The sequence below is a fragment of the Nyctibius grandis genome, chromosome 20 (assembly GCF_013368605.1).
Source record: "Nyctibius grandis isolate bNycGra1 chromosome 20, bNycGra1.pri, whole genome shotgun sequence".
Classification (NCBI taxonomy): Eukaryota; Metazoa; Chordata; class Aves; order Nyctibiiformes; family Nyctibiidae; genus Nyctibius; species Nyctibius grandis.
In genome coordinates this window covers 4,117,920-4,138,885 of record NC_090677.1, presented here as the reverse complement: position 1 = coordinate 4,138,885, position 20,966 = coordinate 4,117,920, and the positions used below count along the sequence as shown (strand labels likewise).

Below are 20,966 nucleotides of genomic sequence, written 5' to 3'. Positions count from 1 at the left end.
TATGCTTAGGCCAACCACCAGCCACAGGACCAACCAGCCCTCCTGGCTGCTCCTTCGTAGACCATCTCCTGGGAAAAGGCAATGGGACGCTCTTCACCACCACCTCTTCCTCCTCTCTGCTGTTTGCTGGGTTGTTTATTTGAATCATCTCTAACACCCACCTCAGCAAGCTGCAAGGAGCTGAGTCAAGCTGTTTGCAAGAAAATCAGAGTCAGGAGTCTGTGCGCTTGCCCCCGCCACAGGACAGTCAACAAGGGCCACCGCTCATCATTGCCAACACCACCATGAACCCAATTGCACTCAGAGATCACTTGGCCGAGATGCTCCATGATGCTCTCCCCTTCACCTTATGCCTAGCTTACCATTATCACAAGAGTTAATCTAATTTCAAATATTTTAGTATCTTTTATCACCCTACCAGACGCTTTATAAGAGAAGCCAACGCTCCGCAGGCCCTGGCCAGCAGAGATGACCCTCACTCTGCACCAACACACCAGCAGACAGAGCCTGTGCAGCGTTTGTGCTTCACTTCAGCTCCACTGAAACTAGAGGTGATACCCTGAGGTCCACCTGGAAGACCAAGACCCAGGTCAAGAATGGGTGGGAAGCCTCAAATTTGTGGTGATGGGATGTTACCTCTGTCACTAGTGGGGTTAGGGTCCCTCCACCAGCTCCTGGTGCCCCTCTGGCCAGTGACCTCCCTGCAGCCCATGGGGGACCAGATGCCTACACCCCAGCTGAGACAGGAATGAAAGCTGCTGCTAAGAGACATTTTTATGACCTTCCAAGAGGGAGCCTGCTGACAGCTTAACGACCTTTTTGTTTTTCAAGTAGTGGTTTTATATTTACGACCTGAAAGGGAAAGATGCAAGTAGGCAGACCATCATGGGGCTATCTGCTCCTTCTGCTCCTGACCCACTGCTGTCCAACCCACATCCAAGCCATTCCAGGAAGCCATAAAAAACGATTGCATTTCAGCTTTTCCCCCCCTCCTTCTTTCTCTCTCTCCCCACTAAAAACAAAAAGCACCTTTTTTTTTTTTGGTGGTCATTTCTTTTTAATGTTCACCCCAAGGAAGAGCATCAAATATTAAAGCAGGAAGCTTCAGAGAGATCACAACAGAAACCAGAGGCCCCATATGTTGTGGAACATCCCAGTGGACGCAGGATCCCACCAGTTCATCTCCTAAGCCTGGGTCTTTAATGCCTGGGAATGAAGGAGGAGGCCAGAAGCTGGGCTTTACGAGCGAGAGAGATCACATTCCTGGGATATCAGCCCAGGGATGCACTTGAAGGAAGAAAAAAAAAGTTAAGGAAAAAACCTCAAACCCCACCACCCCTCCCTAGGATGCTGCACTATTATTTATAAGCTTAATAGTGCAAAGAAAAGGCAAAACTCCCTGTTTTTTTCCCCCAGACCTCAGCATCAGCGTGGCAGAGAAATGCCTTTGGGCTGGGAGAGCATTCCAGCCACCAGCAGGAAGATAAGCCTCTTCCTTCGCCTCCAGATTCCTTGGCAGAGAGGAGACATCTCTAATTGCACACAGAGACGTCACAGCCAGGACCCAAGCGTGGCAAGAGCTTTTGTCTGGATAAAGACCCTGCCCTATAGCTCATGAACCTATAGCTCACAAAACTCAGAGGGCACCTTGGCCAAGCTCAGCTTGAGGAGTTGGTGGGGCACGTGCAACGCCAAGGTGTGCAATGCAAGGGGTTGGTGGGGGAATGTGTGCAACACAGCAATCACAGAATCACAAACTAGGTTGGAAGAGCCCTCTGGGATCATCGAGTCCAACCTTTGACCTAACACCACTGTGTCAACTAGACCATGGCACCAAGTGCCACATCCAGTCTTTTCTTAAACACCTCCAGGGATGGTGACTCCACCACCTCCCTGGGCAGCCCCTTCCAATGTCTAATGACCCTTTCTGTGAAGAAATAACCCTTTCAGTGAAGAAAAAACATCCTGTGCAACACAGTCACGTTACACGTGACATTGGACACGCATGTGTCCCCCGTTCCCCGGGGAGGAAAGCATCATTGCGTGCTCGGTGGCAGCATCCTCGTGCCGAAACCTCACGTGGCTGTGGACAGGAGGCAGAGAGCTGTGCTGGGAGGCAGTTTGTTGCTGAGCAAAGATGGAAAGCAATGAACCAAGCTGAGGACATCTTTTCTCCCCTTCTCCCTCTCCATCCCCATGCCAGCCCTGTCTGCAACTCCTCTTCGGCAGCCACAAGAGCATTAAAAAAAAAAGAAAAAAAACAGGAAATAAAACAGAACAAATAAAAATACCTTTTCAAGCAGGGTTAAGCGTTTCCTAAGCACAGTGGTGGTGTCAGGCGAGGCCCGGGGGCTGCGGGGTGCCGAGCGGAGGGAGCAGGGCTGGCAGCAGCCCCCTCCCCTTGGCAGCCCCCCTCTGCTCCGCTCCCCTTCTCCCCTCTTTATCTGGTGCCTGGGGCTCTGCCCCGGCGCCTGCTGATAATCAGGGAGCACATTCGAAACCCCGGCGCCAGACAGGATCCTTATCTCCTCCCGAAGAGGAATGTGGGATGGGGGCAGCCCCTGCTACAGCTCCGGGCCCAGGGGATGAGGGGGGGAAGGAAGAAACCCCCCTCGCCACGGCCCCTGCACACAATTAAGAAGAGCAGGGGAGCGGGGGGAGGCAGGGACCCCCCTCCCGGGGTGGGTGACCACAGCTTGGGCTGCTCGCACGGAGCCATGTTCCCAACTGAGCTGCTGGCGCTGGCTCCGGGGGCAGCCGGAGGGGTCGGAAGAACCCACCGCCTTGCGCAAGGGCCTTGTAATTATCCTGGGGATAATTGCGCTGCTTCATTTCCCCACAAAGTCAAAAAAACACCCGAGAGGGAGAGGAGCCAGGGCTGGGCTGATTCCCCATGGATAAGCCCGGGGCACGGGCCTGGGGGACATGAGGTGACATGAGGCCTAGGAGACGTGAGGTGACATGAGGCCTAGGAGACGTGAGGTGACATGAGGCCTAGGGGAGCCATGTTTCCCCACCCTGGCTGGCAGGCAGCTCTCCCTCCTCTCCCACCCGTAAAGACGCAGGGAGAGGGCTCTGAGCCATCCCAAAAAAGCAGCCCAAGGCTTTCAGGGCTTGGCTTGTGGACCCTGTGAGACAGGAGCAGCCTTTAGGGTGGGAGGGAGGACTGGCCCCCCCAGAGCCTTCCTCCCCAGCGAGAGGGCAACGAGGAGGGCGACGGGCTCTGCTAGAGCTGCCCGGGGCTGATCTCCATTACCGACAGCACCGACAGGAACTTCAAGCAGCCTAATAACAGCGGGGAGGGAAGGAGAGGAGGCGAGAGCCAAGCTGCTGGCTGTCCTCCCACCTGCTGCCGGGCAGGACAGGAGCCATGGCTCCAGCCCGGCTCCCTCTGGGTACGGGGCTGGATGTTCTCACACCCAAACAGAGCTGCAAGTGGGTTAGTCTTATAATTAGGAACCCAGACCTTTCCCCACAGAGGCTGGAAAGCATCTCACCGGCACCCGCGGTGAATCTGTACTCGCTGCATGGTGCCATAGGGACATGGCTGCCATGGAGTCCTGCATCCTGGCCAGGGGTTTCGTGGGCACCCACCCAAGGAGGATGCTGTCGGTGCTATCAGACCCGCAAGGGATTTGCATTCAATTAAAAAAAATAATAAATAGGGGACTGGTGAAGTTTAGGAGCTGCCGACACCAGCCATATGCCTCAAATATGCATGGTGCCTAGGTAATGCAACTGCAGGTACCAGCTCGCCTAATTAGCTACCAGAAGAAAGCCTAATTTAAAACAAAGCTCTTATTTTATTTATTTGCTGACAGTAGCAGAGCAATTCCCTCCAGCTTGATGTGAAAGCAAACACACTGTCCTCAAAATAAACCGCCATGGGCTTTTTAATTTTATCCTTCAACAAGTGTTTCCTTGGTTAGTCTTTGGGAAAAAAAAAAAAAAAAAAAACACAAACCCACAAACTCCGGTGAATGCCAACCTGCAGCTCCCATTAGCATTACAGAGGGCTTGCAAAGACAGCTTCCCACTTGTCACCTCCCTGCCACACACCATCAGAGCTTCTCTGCTGTGCTGGGGAAACTGCCTTTAATAAAACATCCCTAAGAAAACGTGTCCCCTCGTGCTGTCATTGTTTGGGGTGATGAAAGGAGCCCGGCACATCCCGGCCCCCTCGCTGCCGTCACCCCGCAGATGCCCAGGAGACAGGGCTGCTGCTTGCTAAGGGCACAGGTAGGGGCACGAGTTGGCATCAGGCTCCAGACCGCTGTTGCGGAGTGCAGGTCATCCACCCAAACTATGAGCCTCCTGATGGTCCCCATCCTGTCCCCACCTTTGCCTCTGGAGGCATCCTAAAGCAAATGGGGTTGTGTGGAGGGGAAGAGAAATCCCTAAAAGCAGGGAGAGAGTACAGGGCCACTGCGACCTTATTTAGTATCTTTATTTATTGAAGTGCTTTAAATAGATATGGATTGACTCTCTGAGCTCTGGCTCTTACAGCTTGAAAGGGGAGCTGCAGGCCCTTTGATTAATGCACACAAGGCTGCTCCCATAGATGCTCGGTGTCCAACACCACGCGGTACCTCCTCCTGCCTACCAAACTGCAACGGGGACCCCCATATCTCCGTCCCTGTCAGGGCAGGAGGATGGCACAAGCCCCCACCACGTATGTGTTAGCTCTTGAGTGCCACCGTTTTGGGCAAGGGTTGCTCGAGAAGTGCCACAGCCTCACTTTGTCTGGGCAAAGCTGCCCCAAATGCCCACTTTGACACCATTTTAAACCACAAATCCCTCCAGCCACGCACACACGTCCCAACGGGTGGTCGAGACACTCATTTATCACTGAGCAAACGACCCACATGCAGCAGGTCCTGGGGAGGCTCTCCTCAATCCCAGCACTGCAACTGCATCCCACCAGCAAGACCCAGGAGCAGGGTGGGAAAGGGAGTGGTGAGATGTCAGCTTGGGGAAAAAACCCTTCTCTCTGGGCACTGCATGTCACCTCCCGCAGCCGTCCGAGGACGGTCGGTGCCGAGCCCCATCGCAAGCCCATTCAAAGGGACACTACGGCATCTCTCCTCTTGCAAAGCACAACGTCTTGGTGCCTCCACCGCTCCCCCTTTACGCCATCCACATAAAACCACCATGCCACTACCACCCTCAATCATCTCCACATCCAAGATCAGGGACCAGGCTCCACAACCCACCAAGACAAACCCTTCATCCTGCCCCTGACACCTTCTTCATACGGTCCAAGCTCATCCAAATAATCAGATTTATTCCTTCCTAACAGCACGTCCTGCCACCCATTTATGAATTTATGAAAGCCGGGAGAGGCACCACACGCCTTTATGGACAATGCTGGCTAGGACGTGCATTTTTCTTTCCACTGATGAAAGTAATTCTGTTCAGTTAAGAAGTAAAAATCACACTGTTCTTAGGCAGCTGGGAAAGAGGAGGAAAATCTATTGCAGCGACCCTGAACATGCGCTTCCCCAGGGCTTCAAGGCAGAAAACTTATCAGACACCGCACTGATAACATATTCAGGCTGAACCATAAGTCTTCGGCACATAAAAGGTATTCCTAACTGCGACCTGAATGAGCAGGGGGGAAATAAGGTTTAAAAAAAAAAACCACAGAGGCCAAAGGCTGGGGGGTGGCAGCAGGTCTGGGGCTCATCTTGTGGGACAGGCATCTCCTGCCACTGAGACATCCAGAGAAACTTTGTCTTCTGTGTGTTTAATGTTGCAGAGAAGTGGGAAAATCAGCATCCATACCACTATCAGGCTGGTGAGAGATCTCTCCCCCTGGGGCCAGCATCCTCAATCATCTCCAACAATATGTTTGCTCATTACAGCCCCATTTGCCTCCCCTGCTACGTCCCAGTCCCAATACCCATCTTACAACACCTTCCCCCCCAACCCCGCTCCTTTTCTTCCCTGTAACTCCAAACCAACTCTTTGTCCTGGGCAAAAAGAGCTGTGAGGTTTCTGCTGCGGGTTTCTCTGCACCGTTTTCCCATCCCAAAGAGCTGGATTTCCCATCCCAAAGCAAGCTGTAGCTGATTTTTAGTAACTATACTGGAGTTTTCTCCACGACTTGTGTGATGATGGAGTTTGCAGCACAACCTTGGAGGGGGCCACCTTCTCCTTAGCAATCCCTTGCTCTGTTCACCTGTTAAACCCCACGAGGCTTGCCCCAAGCTGGGGAAGCCAAGTGACACAAAACAAGCTGGAAACAAAACCCTGCCCTATTTCCAAACCACCTTAGAAAGGTGAGAAGCAGCACATGATGCAGCGATATGGTAACCTGACCTGCAGGAACCACATCCAAAAGGGAGGCTGGGCAGCTCCTGGCTGCCCTGCATGTCCTGCAGCTACCAACAGGTCCGGTTAGTTATTCTTCTCGAAGGAAAAAAATAAAAAGACACATTTGCCATGCCTAAGTACCCCCCGTGCAGGGATGACGAGCTTATGGCATGAGCAAGCAGCAACCACAGAGCTTTTTTTGCAAGCTCCTCTTCCAACGCCTCAGGCTCAGCCTTCCAAGCAAACCCCAGGCTCCAGCCAAACCGCTCCCCATTTCTAGGGCTTGACGACCCCCTCAACCAACGACCCACCAGCTCCGCTGTCCCTGTTGAAGGCCACCACTTTCCCCAAACCTGCAGCATTATCCAAGGTCTACCAGCAGCACCATCTCTACCAGCCTGCACCCACAGCAGGGTGCCTCATCCCGGCATCACCCAAAGCCATCGCTCCCTCCCTCCGAGGCCGGTTTTCCAGGCACAACAAGGACGGGAATTAGTCAGGCAGCATGTGACATGACCATCAGAAGGAAGGCATTGCATTACTGGAGCTAAAACTGGATCTCGGTTTCTATTGTTTATTCTTTTGTAGTGATGGGAAGAAGAAAAAAAGAAAGCCGCTGCTCTGTAATCAGGCCTCTTCTGGCTGGTTCGCTGCTTTTAGGACCAACCAGGATAATGCAGCGTTGCTTTCATGTGGCTAGAGAAGCTTATAAACAATACTATTACACTGATACACCGCCGAAATTAAAGCCCTGCTCCGAGGCTCAGTTGCTCCCAGAGGCAGCCTGCTTGCCTCGGACTTGATATTTTCTCAAAAAGACTGTAATACAGTGAACGGACTAAATTTCTTTCTAAATAAGCACTCGTGAAATTTAATTACTCCAAAAATAGTGCCTATTACCTATTTCTGAAAAGAAGAGTAATTCCTTCCAGCTTTTGCTAATGTTCTTTTTGCAAACGCTCTGCATTTCTTGTTTCACTTATCTGGATGTGAAAAATTACAGTTACAGCAGAGCAGCTCCACGATTCACCCAAAAACCTGAAAGTCTTCACTGATGCTTCTTCATAGCTTTATTTTACTTTTTCATCTAAAATTGAGATTTTTCCCTTCTCTCCCTGCAAAAAAAATCAGATTCTGAGCTCACCCATACAGACAGATTGAGACTAAAACCTCCAGAGTGGATTAACTCAGCCAGAAATGATCTCAGCTGTGAAACATCACAAGGGGCAGTCACATTCTCAGCAGCTTCAAAATAGAGGTTTGGGTTGGTTTGGGGTTTGTTTTTTTTTTTTTTAAGTTAAAAGGGATGCCATCTCTCTGCATCTGTGTTTTATCTGGAATAAACATCCTGGTCCTGGAAGAAAACACACTTTTGCTTTCCCAGCTTCAGTTTGCCATTTTTACCACCTCCTTGAGGACCTCTTCATGGTTTCTCAAGCTGCCTTCTGCACTGCGTTAAGAGACTGTCTCTGCAAATAACATGGTTTAAAACCCAGGGAACTCTGCAATAGGACAAGGACTCATTTCACCACCCAAGCGACCCAACCCCAGAGTAGCCCTTCCCCAGGCTCAGCACCTCTTGGCTTAAAGCATCTCCTGGTCTTGGTTGGGACAAGTCAGGAGGCCACCCTGCCAGTGAAGCAAGGGCCAGGTTTATTACAGCACTTATCTAGGGAGAAATGCCAGCCAGATCAAACACCACGCAGACCCTCAGGACCTGCAGAAGCAGCTGGTACCACGCCAACACAAAGATGCTCTTTTCCTCTCCATCCTTCCCCTTGATGCTCTGTTTTCAGAGAGGTCAGAGGCAGCTGCTCCCCAAAAACATGACAAGCCAAAGCTGCAGAATACCCTTGACCCAAAGTTCTACAATAATCCAAACTCTCCCAGCCTTCAGACCCCATGGTTTACACAAAAGCCTTTTCAACTCCTTTTTCTTTACACATGTTGCCAAAGCAAGCCCCAAGAAACTGCCACATCCAACATGCCGAGCGATTTCTCCCCAAGCATGTGTGAAGGCTACAAGGAAGCCCACCCTTCCCTCCCCATCTCTCCTCAGCTGACCCAGGTGTGGGATGCTCTCCTCCTGCTTCCCCTTCAGCCACTCAACCACCATTAGTGAAGGACCATTTCCTTCTGCAACAATTAAAAGTCATCAGCCAACAAACACCTTCTGCCATGACCTCAAGGCATCCTTCAGCACTTCCCTCACCTCATTGAAGGTTTTTCCAACATTTTTCCTTCGTTCTTTGTGCATTTTGAAGTACCCCATCTCAGCTAAAACTACATGGTCCCACAAACACCAGAACGAAACCTGCTTTCCTGCAGATCTGCTGCTCAAAATACTCCCACCCACGTGGCATTTGTGTTCCCCAATAGTAGGTGGCAAGTGTTATGTTGTTGTTTTTTTTTTTTTTTTAGTGGGATATTAATAGATCCTTCTCACTGGCTGACCAGCTCGCCTAGATAAAAACTTTATTGCTAGTTTCCTAATCAGGCAGGCGCTTAATTGCGAGACATCTACTTCAGAGTCAAAGAGGGGGAGGGCTGCAGACACACAAAGAGCACGACTGCAAAAAAAAAAAAAAAAAAATATATATATATGGATTTTTTTTAGGAAACCAAGCTAAAAAAAAAAGAAATCTTCCCCAAACAAACAAAACCAAAAACCCCAAATAAGCCAGACAGCCAAAAGATGAATCCATGGGGATTTTTGGTGTCTGAGGCACAGGAGCTCCTCTTGGTGCACGGTGCCAAGGAGATGCTGTGCCCTGCGGTGCCTTCTGCGGAGGGGCTGAAGCCTGCGGCTGCTCCCAGGGGGACACGGCCGTGCCTCTCTCCTCCCGTGTCCCATATATAGCACGGTCCCCGCAGGCTGCGAGCAGATGGTTACCAAGCTGACAGGTTGCAAACAGCTCCGTAGAGCCAGTCAGGGAATCAGAGATTGTCTCCATGCCTTTAGTTTTGGAAACAAAAGATGTCTCCCGGCTAAAAAAGTTTGCCGTGGGACCCTGCTGCTCTCCCTATTTTCAGATTTCTTTTTAAAAGCACTTCAGTCCGGCTCACAGTGCTTCAGTCTGAAGCCCAGACAACTCTCCGGGCTGCCTCCACATAACTTTTTCCGCCTGAGAAGGGAAAAATGGATCTTTTCACGTGGCCCTCTGTAGCTGGAAGGAGAATGCAAGGACAGCCGTGGTGCACGGCACAAACACAACTGTGCTTTTCCAGCAAGCCACAGGCACTCCCTTCCCTACAGTTTCTTCCCTTGACTTCCTACCAAACTTGAAAATACCATGAACTTGGGACAACCCGGACAGCCTTCTTCCCAGCATCCCTGCTTTTATCTATAGGAGCCCCAAGGGCTTGGGAACAGTCCTGGACCCCAGCCCTAAACACATGGGACACCAGTGACACCGCAGAGCACCAGACAGGGACCCACATCATCTTTCAGGGTGGTTTGTTTTTTAAAATCACCCTTCAGTAGGCCACGCTGGATACCCCCTACACCTACCGGGATGCAAAGCGCAGCCGAACCGCGGGACTCCGGCTTCTTTGGCTTCCCTGCTGGTTTCAGCTCTGCAACTTGACCCTCGCACAAACATATGGTTTGCATTCTCCCCCCTATACTCTCCGTAGACTCACACACGCTCTCCTTCCCCCGCCTCCCATAGGCACACAAATCCCTTTTCTCTTTAAGGGAGAAATGGCACGCGCAGCCCTCCCCGTCACTCTCTAAGGGAAGGAGACTGGCACAGGCAGAGCAGGAGAGGCTGCAGTAAAACCCCTCGGCCAAGACCGCTAAGTGGGCTTTGCTATTTCACGCCGGGGTCATTAACAGCTCGGCTGGAGCTGCTGCACCCCCTTGTAGCCAGTCCATAAATACTGATGGAAACAGAGCCGGGATGTCATCGGGATACAGCAATGGAAGGGGGGAGGCAGCAAAGCACATGCACAACCAAAAACCCGCTCTGCAAGCAGAGCTTTGCCTTCCCCAGACAGCCAGGGACCGCCGAAAAGCTGCCCTGCCCGAGCCTCCAACCTCATCCCAGGAACAGCAGCCAGCCCTTCGGATGCGGGGATGCCGAGGCACTGCGGGGTGCCGGCGGCCAGAGGATGCTCAAAGGGCAGGCACCGGCCGCCAGCCGGGTTAAGCAGCAACTTTGCCTCCTCTTTTCCCCCACCCCGCGTGCAAAAATCATCCTTCTTTTCCTTTTAGCCAGTTTTCATCTGATTTTCTACTTCATCCAGCAGCCGGGCTAAGAGACGACGGCAGCCTAAGCCAATTTTTGTCCAGCCCAGAGGACCGATCCAGTGAGAAAGGGCAAGAAAGGATTTTTACAGAGCATTCCTTTGCTTTACTGACAAGCAAGGCATCGCCTTCCCCCAGCCTGCGTCGTGGATGGAGTTAAAAATTCATGAGGGCCCTCGTACCCTCTTCTTTTTCCTACTGTCCTTAAAGCATCGCACTCCGGAGGAACCTCGCAAAGCCTGGAGGGCTACAGGATGGATGGATGGATGCTCCTGACCAACACAGCGCGGGCTGTGATAGAAACCAGAAGCCTCATGGTCTGCCTTTGCAAAGCATACCGAGCATTGCTGGCACGCCTGCGTACCCCACACCATCCTCCTGGCCACGGCAAAAAAACCCCAAAGATCCTCCGAATTTATCTGGTTTCAGCAGTGGGGGACCAGCAAGCCTGACAGCTTCTTGGAGCGGAGCACAGCATGAATGCCTCTTAGCAGGTATTACAAAGCCACACTAAAAAAAAAATCACCTATTTTTGACCTGTGGTGTTTTTAGGATTGGCGTTACTCAAGGTTTTAGCTGGACAGATGGGGTCTGCAGTAACCTGTGCCTTTCCCTCCCATTTATCCCCCGGGATCCTTCCCGATGGGCTGGGACCCCCTCTGCAAAGCCAGCGCGTGGGTTTTTCCCCTCCCCGGCAGCACCAGCCCCAACACGCCCCAGACTTCCCAAGGTTTTGTTGTAAACTACAAAGGAACCTGCCCAATTCGCCCCAGTTTGCATAACCAGTTTATCCCAAGCATTTGTTTTTTAAAAAAAACTCTACTCTTGTTAGTCACTGTGCAGCCCAACAAAAACCCAACCCCTCTTTCCAGCTTTTTGGGTCTCGCTTTTCCAGCTTTGGGCAGAGCAGAGTCTGAAAAATGTGCCTTGATACCTTGTTTTATATATATATATATATATATATATATATATATATATATTATATATATAAAAAAATAAAAGGGGGTAGCCGAAGTACAAAGCTGGGATCCCTGGGCTACCGCACCAGGGGCTTTTTAACGTGCAAAGCCTCCACAGCCACACCTCCCAGCCTGGCTGGCTTCACCCAAGCACAGACTAGTCATTCACAAGTAGCAATTCATTTAGCACAGCATACATGGAAAAAAAAAAAAAAGAGGGATTGCAAAGGGAAAAAAAAAAATAATCAAGTTTTATAGCCTTTGGCAGCCCGCACCCCGGCTCCATCACGCTCTGGACCCCAGTCACCCAAGCAGCTCCATGCAGCACAGCCAAATCCCCTCTCCTGAAACAAATCCCTTTAGTTCCGACGCCGGAGCACGGGAAGAACGTGTTTGCATGGCTCTGACTGCAGAAAGCAGCCAGAAGGATGCGCAGCAGGCATCGCGTGTCCTCCAGGAAAACGTGCTTCCACAACCAAGTCAAGCACCTCCTCCTAAAGACCAGGTGAGGACCAGAGGAACCGCAGACCCAGGTGAAAACGCATGGGTGGAGACGGCAGGGGAGCCCGAATTGCCACCTCTTCTTCCTTCCAGCCAAAAGGATTAGCGCACAGCCCCAGCGATGGCGACAGAGCCGGGCGTGCACCCAGCAGTGACGCCGTGTCACCAAGTGCTTGTCCCCAAAGCAGACAGACTGGTGCAACTCAGAGGAGACCCTCCAGAGCCCTGTAGGGATGCCACAGCCCCGACTGAGAGCTCCTGAGCACGGGGAATAGCTTACTGCCAGCCTAACGCAGATTTTCAGCCATGCTTGACCCGCTCTGGGAAGATGTCCTCTGGTCAGGCGCCAGAAAGTAGAAGGGACAGGACATTCAAGCTTCTCCAAGGTAGGCTGGGAGAGAAAACCCTTCAACGAGCCTAGCCTCCAATGCAGCGACCCAGACCACTGATTACTTTTAATTGCTGTGTAATTGGACTTAGGAGCCATGCTTTCATTTTAAGCACGTCTCTACATTTCACATCTGTCAAGGGGGAAAGAAAAAACCTTCAAAATAACGATTCCAGTGCAGGAACACCATAGCACCATCCAACAACTAAAACCAGCCGTGCCAGGCAGGGAGGCGAAGGTGCCCGCGCTCCAAGCAGCATCCCCAGCCATTTTGGGATAAACAGGGGTGGAGGGAGGTTGCTGGCATCCCACACCCGGGCAGCGGCCACCCGAAACGAGGCGATGGCCCTGGGCCAGACCACAGCAGACAGCACGGCCACATTGCAAGATCCACCCTCATGACCAGCACTAATTACTAGCTTCACTTGCAGGCCCTGCAAAGCCTTCAGAGATGCCCCTCCAGGTGAGGGTGGGGACACTTGCTTGGCTCCATTGTGCTACACGGATGAAAAGCAAGCAGCAGACCACATTTTTTTTTTTTTGGTTGTTTTAAATAGCAACCACTTTCTGGCTGCTGGAAAACACCCTCCTTCTGTTCTTCAAGCCAACCCAAATGGATAGAGCCAATAACACAGCCAGGTGACGGCGTAGGATGGTGAGGTCTCCATGGGGGATAACAGGCACGCAGAGATCAGCCCTCACTCACAGAGCGTGCAAGGGGGGATGAGACCCCCTCAAGATGACAGGCAGAGCTGATCACACCAGTGGAAGGAAGCCCTCTTCACTCATCTCCAGAAAACCCTCCAAAGCCCTGTCCCTCCACCCCGATTGCTCTTGGTCCTCCAACTAGCAGTCACCATCATCTGAAGGAAGAACTACAGCTTCCCAGCACATCATGCGAGTCCACCGGAGAACTGGATGGTCAGTGAAGCAAGGTCTTCTGCTGAGGACCTTCTCGGTGCCTTCAGCCACTGCTGTGCAGATGTGCCCATATGTGCCACTGGTCATAAATAAGCCCAAAACCTTACAGCCTAGAAAGCATTGAGGACGCTCGCTGACAGCAACCTCAGACAGGAGGAGACAGCAGCTCGGCATGCCAGGCGTGTCCCTTCTCCTCTCTAAGCCTGTCCCAAGGAGTTTCTGGGCTCCCTAACCTCCTGCCTAAGGAAAACTCCCACGCCATACAATGCAACAAAACCCTTTTAATAGCCTCCTGCCTCCGCGAGCCACTCAGCCGAGGAGCCTGGGCTCATTTTACAATGTCTTGTCCCTCCAGCCTGCCACCACCCCAGGAGATGCAGCTATGGCGAGGAACCCACCCAGAGGTGGACAGCCCATGCTGCTCCTTAGTTAAGTTATGGAGGAGGACACGTATAGGCATTTAAATGCTGCCAACCAGGGAGGGAGCGTGGGGAGAAGGGGGCAATCGGGGATAATTTCCAGGCCGGCAGCAGCTCCCAGGGAGGAGGGTCGCTCTGCAAAAGGGAAGGCTCTCAAAGCAACAGCGGGACAAAGTCAGGGTGGACAAAAGCTTGCTCTCATCTCAGCCGCCCTCTCACCTCCCTGCCTGGTGCAAGCCACCCCCTTGCAGGGCTCCTGCTGTTCAACAACCCCCATGTCCACCTCCTTACAGCTTCAACGGGGAGGGATGCCTGGTGGGGAGAAGCATCCTTGTGCCTTGCAGGAGCATTCCCCAGGCACCATCCTGTGCTCAAACCCTCTCGCACATGTTCTACCTGCACCTGAGAGCCGTTTGGTTCAATATATCAAGGTGTGCTAAATCCATCCTTAGGGCAAGCCAAAGCATCCAAAATAATCCTGCACCTGCGTGCAGCAACATCAATACCAAGAGCATTTCTCCACCTCTGCAGAAGTTTGGGGGAGTTGTTTCCCCCCCCCCCAGCATCCAATGCTGTCCACCTGCACAGACCCTCCGGTCAAGGATGCTGCCCACAGCATCACTCCCACAGAGCCCCAAAGACGCTGGGCACCTGCCCTCAGAGGTCCTCTCCTCCTGTGGTGGTCTCTGCTCAAAAGAAAGGCAGATGGATCTAACACGCATTAAACGTCTCAAAATGAGATTTTCCACGCTCTTTCAAAGGGAAACAATCCCTCAGCTTTCGCACTCAGCGCAGGCTTGTGAAGGAGGGGAGCCGGGGGGACAGCAAAGGTTACTCACGGGACCTTTACAGACCCCCCAGGAGCATGAGAGATACCAGGATCTGACTTTTGTGTCTGTCTCGACGAGGGGTTTGTATCGATTAGAAGCACAGCCCATGCTCACAGCCCCGGGTATTCAGGCAGGGAAGGGATCGCTCGTGGTGCAAACAAGCCCCTTCCCTCCTCCTGGCTTTTATGGGAATGAATGGGGGAGAGAAGGGAGGGCAGCTGTGCATATATGTGTGTATTATGGATTGCTGCTGGTCAGACATGTGGGGCAAAGGGATGGGGGGGCGAAGGAGACCCACAAAGATGCTCTGCAAATCTGTATGGGTCTTCTTCCCCACCTGACGGGACTCACTCCCACCCAGGACAGCCCTGACCCCAAATGCAAGCAGAGAAAATCTTCAGAGTTTGAGGCTGGAGCTCTTCTTGGTTTCTAACCAGGTAGCTTGCTCTTTAATAAGTGTCTCCACTGGTGTCCTCCATCTCCCAGGGAAAAAAAAAAAAAAAATATATATTTTAACCTTCAAGTTAAACAACAAGCAAAGCTAAAAGGGGAAAAACTGGCTCAAAACATTTGTTTTTCAGCTCCTGGGGGATTATGCCAGCCCCATCCACCCAGACCAAGCCCAACGCTGAGAAACACAGGGAGCCAAACTTGTCATCACCACAGCCACCGAGGGTTTGGGTTAAGGTTCGTAGCTTCAACACCCCCCAAGTCACACTGGGCGACAGCGCCTGGACCCCCAGTTTGGGGGATGAGGACCAGGACCCACCACCCTGGGTGCCTTACTACAAACCTAACCCAGCCGTGTGAGTGTGGGGATGCTCACCACAACGGGGAACAGCCCCCCAAGAAGCTGAGCCGAGCCACCAAAGGCAGCAGGGAGCTGGGCTGCAGCAGGGAGGGACTCGCAGGAGATTAAAGGCAGCATGCAGGACACGCTGGAGCAAGCCCCGTGCTAAATAATTCCTGCTTCCTTTCCCTTGCCTCCTTTTCCAGCGTGGCTTCGCCCAGCCTTTCCCAGCCTGGCCCACGTTTGATCTCGGGGCTCGCTCTGCCTTTCCCTCGCCTCCAACCAGCCAGTGTGATCCAGGGATGCCCCAGCCCCACCAAAAAAAAAAGCAGTTCCTACGTGAAAAGCAAATAGCAAAGGGGAAAAAAAAAAAATCCCCTAAAAATCCAAGCTCAGCAAACATGTGGCTGCTCCCAGCCCAGCCCGGCGGTTTGGGAGGAGAGGGGATGGGGGAACGGGCTCTGGAGGAGGAGACGGCAGATCTTCAGCTCTTCCCCTTCACCAAGGAGCAGGTCTGGGGCTGCCAGCCCAGCGCATTCCTGCACCGTGAGTCAGGCCTCCGAAAAACCAGGAGGCTTCAAAAATAATACTCGGTGCAGCCGGGATGCTTTGCTGGGCTCCCCGGGCACCCAGCCCCTCTTTGTAGTGCTTTGCTCCACAACGGCACCAAACCAGGTTTACGCCAGCTGGGACCCTCAAGAACATCACCCTCTGTGCTGGGACCCGAGCACAAAGCTAAAAGGAAAACTATGCTCCAAAACTGCCTCGACAGTGAACATTCGAGCATCGGCCAAGCCTGCAGGGACAGTGTTGGGGAGGGTGCTGCCTTCAGCTGGGGGCCCCCAGGCTCCCACCGAGAGAGGTCCCTTGGAGGGTGGGTATGAAACCAGCCACCAGAGCAGCTCTGCATTTCCCAGCCCTGGTGCAACCCCACAGGATTTTTTCCAGTGCCCCGGTCTGATGTGAGGAGCCACATCATTCAAAAGCTACCGGCTCACCACACAGGCTCTGGTTTGGAGGCGGGAGCATCTTGTACAACATTTATTTTAGGTCCTGAGCTCTGGCAGCACCAGGGAAGGATCACCCGAGCTCCCTTCACCCCAGGGTGAGCAGCAGAAGGCATGAGCCTTCATGCCACCAGACACAGACCTCCCCCCCGCATCCAGAGGGCCAGGGCTGTGTCAGCTCGGTGCCACCACGCTCTGACTCACGAGCAGGGGTGGCTCGCACAATACAACTGATTACAGCAAATTACTATTAAGGAAAACCAAAAATCAGAGGCAATGGGCCTTAAAATGCCACGGTGGCAGCCAGCGAGAGGCTCAGGCATCCCTTGCACCCCTCTTAACCTCCCTGTTCCCCAAGGAGGGACGCACGGGTGCAATGGCAGGAGGGGGCAGAGGGAATGGGCTGGTGATTTATGCCTCCCCCTCCTTGCTCCAGCAAATGTTTTCGCTCACATTAACATCGCTAAAGCCGGGAGGATATAAGTGAATAGGAAACAGCAGGAACCTGTGGCTTTATGGCACCAGCATCTGCTGTAATGAACTCCTGGCAGACTCCATCCAGCCCCTTCCGTCCTCACCTCCTGCCCCCTCCCCAAGCCTGCCTTTTGCTGAGCAAAGCCCAGCTCTCCTCACACCCTACGGGGCTAGCAGGCTGGTCCCAGCCCCGGGAGGGAGAACGCCACGGGGCTGAGCACTTGAAAGCACTGCTGCTGCTAGAAATGGAAGCAAAACCAAGCTCCTTGCATCATCTTGGCTCGCGTAACTGGCCCACAACACAGAATATTTTTGTTGTTGTTTTATTCCTGCACAGCTAGGGCAGGGACAGAAAGGGAGGCAGCTTGCACAGCACCAAAAGGACCCACGGGACCATACAGGGGCAAGGAGATAAAGGACACAGCTGGACGCTCCGAGCTGCTTACTGGGTCAGCAGTGAGGCACCTTTGATTTCTAAACAGACAAAATGCCATCGGGATTGCTCCCCTACCCCCCAACTACCACTTCTAAGAGATTCTTCCTTCTCCAAAGTAGTATTTTTTCCATTTTTCTCCTTTTTGTGTTGTTTCCTTATTTCATTCTGCCCCAGAGAGCACCCGCTTCCAAGAGAGAGGGCTCCATAGCCAAGAAGCTAAAGGAGAAGGAGACGAAAAGCCGAAGCAGACCCTTCCGCCCACCTCCTGCAAGGGCAGGCTCTGCTCAGGAGCAACAGGTCTGGGAGCATTTCTCTCCCCTCACCCCTCCCCGACCGCTTCTGCGTTTCAAACCCCAAGCCAAATAAATACTTCTCCCCACCCCGCTGCAAAACCCCACACAAACAATATGTACATTCTCTGTTATCAGAAGAGAAAGTTATTTTCTGGGTGATGTCTTGCCCTCCTTAAAGCCAGGCGAAGATGGGGAAGGGAGCAGATTATGACCAGGGTTTATGACCAGATTATGAGCCCATCTCGGCTCCCTCCTCTGCGCCATCACCCACGATCTCGACACAACACTCCTGGACAAACACTAATTACAGCTCTACAGCTAAAAACTTTATACATGCTTTACATACGCCAGATTAACAGTGTGCCTTCAGAAAGCTCCCCAGACTCAAACTGATCCAGCTTGGTCAGGTTTAACTTGTTTTTTTTTTTTTTTACTTCTCCATTCCCTCTCTCCTGCCCAGTTTTTAGTTTAACCCCTGCGTGAACTTGGTGCACGCAAAAATAACGAGCATCGCGTGGGACAGAGCCAGGCACGGGGGTCCTGCACCACCAACCCAGCTGACAGCCCCAGGCTGCTTGGCCACAGCCAAACCCTGGCCCGGGGCATCCCGGCTAACCCAGCCTTCCCAGCCCCCTGCCACCCTGACCGTGCCAAGCCCCCAGACCCCTCGCTGCCCGCTCCCACGGCCTGGGACCCTCCGGCACACACCGTGCTGCTCCCGGCTGAGCGGCACGGCGGTCACCAGTCCTCAAAGCTCTCTTTCCAGCAAAGGGAAGAGTTTTTTCTGGCTGGAGGACGCTGCTGCAGCGACGTCCAGGCCACTGAATAAAGTCAATAGTGCCATTTCTGTTCTTGCTGAAAACACACTAGATCTTTGTGCGGCGGAGGCGGAAAAAATATTAATCTCATTAAACTCCCTCCACAAAATTCCTCGTCACCTTAATTACGCTTCAGAAAAGAAGGCTTGGTTCATTTTCCTAGAAAATCAGCATGTCAGGAGACGCTTTTAACTACTAACAAGTCCAATCTGCGCGGCTTCGCGACGCGTCCTCAAACCCTCGCCACGAGCTGCGGGAAGCGAGCGATGGGCTCTCCTCCCGGGCTCCCACGGGGATGACGACCTTGCCCATCACCGGAGCCCCGATGGTTATGGTTATGGTTATGGTCTCTTCCAACCTCTTAAAAGCCATCAAACTTTATAGGGCTGCACTTCCAAGCACTGCGCTCGAGGACACCTTTTAATACCTGGCACATAAAACAGCGGCACCTTTGCTTTGCCACCGCCGGAGGATGACAAAGGACAGAGTCCTGAGATGCAGAGGATGCTCACGAGTTGTAAGGGGGTGGAAAAAGATAGCGGAGAGGCTGAATTGGATCACAAGAGCCCTAAGGAGAGAGGAGGGCAGCGGGAGAGAGGCGCCTCTGTTTATTGTCCGTGGCAGGGATTACCGAGGGAAGGGCTGGATGTCAGCGCATCCCAATCACAAGATCGGGTTGCGCACAGGAAAACTTTGAAGAGCCATAGGAAAATACCAGTTCGCTGCCCGGCCGGCAACGGCTCGCGTTATAAAAATGCAGATTTAAAAAAAAAAAAATAAAAATTTAATATATATATATCTCCAGGGTGAATAATTACTTATTTGACCCGCTAGGGAAGCACAGCCGGCGACACTACGAACAGGGCTGGGTTTGTTTTGCTTTTCCCAAGGAAAAAAAAAAAATATATATATATATATATATATAAAAAATATAAGGAAGCAGCGCGGCGGGGAGCAGCGCTGGCAGCTCACATCCCCCCGAGCATCCCCCGGCCCCGAGGGTGGCTCAGCACCCCCGCCCCAGCCTGCGCTCCCCTGCACACCCCTCAACCTTTCATATAAAGCAAAAAATAAAAGGAAATAAACGCCTCGAGGTTGGAAACCCCCTCGAGCTGCCCCTAAAAAAGGGGTAAACCGCACCGAACTTTTTTTTTTTTTTAAGAGGGGTGCCCCGAAAAACTTCTCCCCCCTCCTCCGCGGTCCCCCCTTACCTGCGGCGGCCAGCGCCCGGCGGAGCGGGGTGAGGATGAGGAAGATGAGGAGGGCTGCGGGCGGCGGCATGGCGGCGGGGCCGGGAGGGAAGGGAAGGGGAGCGGAGCGGAGCTGCCTGCCCTCCCGCCCGCCTGCCCACACTGCCGGGCTGCCCGGCGCCGAGCGGGGCGGAGCGGAGGGGCGGCACCGCCCCGCGCCTGCCGTGAGCTGCGCCCGGCCTCAGCCCCCCCCACATCACCACCACCACCACCATCATCATCATCATCGCCGCCGCCTCCTGCGCCCCATCCCGCGCAGCTGGGGAGCGGAGAGAGGGGAGGGGGTGGGTACAGAGCCAGTCCGGCGGTGGGAGAGCCGCGTTCAGTGCCGAGCGGCGGAGCTGCGCTGCAGTGGGGGCCGGCGGCCACAAGGGGGAGCCCCGCCACGCGCGACGGGTGTCCCCCCGGACCCCCCCTTCCACCACCACCCCCGGACCCCCCCCTTCCACCACCCGGACCCCCCCCTTCCACCACCCGGACCCCCCCCTTCCACCACCACCCCCTAGACCCCCCCTTCCACCACCCCCCACCGCTGTGCCGGCAAAAACCCCACGGTCACGCGTGAAGCAGCGCGTCCTGCTGTGGCTGCATCCTCCCCCGGAACCGGGGCTGAAACCCGGGCTGCTCAACACACAATCACAGACTGGTTTGGGTTGGAAGGGACCTTAAAGATCACCCAGTTCCAACCCCCTGCCACGGGCAGGGACACCTTCCACCAGACCAGGTTGCTCCAAGCCCCATCCAACCTGGCCTTGAACACTGCCAGGGAGGGGGCAGCCACAGCTTCTCTGGGCAACCCGGGCCAGGGTCTCACCACCCTCTCACAAGGAGCGTAAAAAACCCCCAGACACACAAAAATAATAATAATAATAATAAAAAAAATTCACACATCGTGGGGAAGGTACCCTGCAACCACCCCTCCACATCTCTACATCCCCCTCCTTGCAAAGAATTGCAAACAAACTCACAGGGTTGCAGACTTGGAGCAGTGGGGCTGCAGTCTTCCCCACGGTGAGCCCCTCCTCAGGCTGGGTGTAAAGCCCACCGTGCCTCTGCGCTCCCCGGAGGGGAGCAAAAGGGCTCCGCGGTGCCCAGGAGAGGGGACAAGCCATCACGACAGAGCAGCAGCACCCACACAAGCAGGGCAAGGACCGCTGCCTTCTGCCAAGGGAGAAGGGGCTGCCATGGCTGCCTAGAAATGGTTAAAGTAGCATGGGAACTGCTAACTACTTTTAATTGCTGGCAGCTGCTCAGCTCCTCCGGGGTAGGGCAGTGGGGGCGAAGAAACCCTGGCAGGCAGGCAGTAATTACGGCCT

At 53.4% G+C, this 20,966-nt stretch overlaps 1 protein-coding gene across 2 annotated transcripts in view; it reads right to left on the bottom strand.

Annotated features, from left to right (window-relative positions):
* The window catches only part of UNC5B (unc-5 netrin receptor B), a 50,576-nt gene extending 30,847 nt beyond the window's left edge, over nt 1-19,729 (bottom strand). For both annotated transcript variants that reach the window (XM_068416537.1, XM_068416538.1), the window contains exon 1: nt 19,612-19,729. In XM_068416537.1, coding sequence (XP_068272638.1) covers nt 19,612-19,681 — 70 coding nt within the window. In that variant the 5' untranslated portion in view covers nt 19,682-19,729. The remainder of the gene's footprint in view (nt 1-19,611) is intronic.
* Between the last annotated feature and the right edge of the window lie 1,237 nt (nt 19,730-20,966).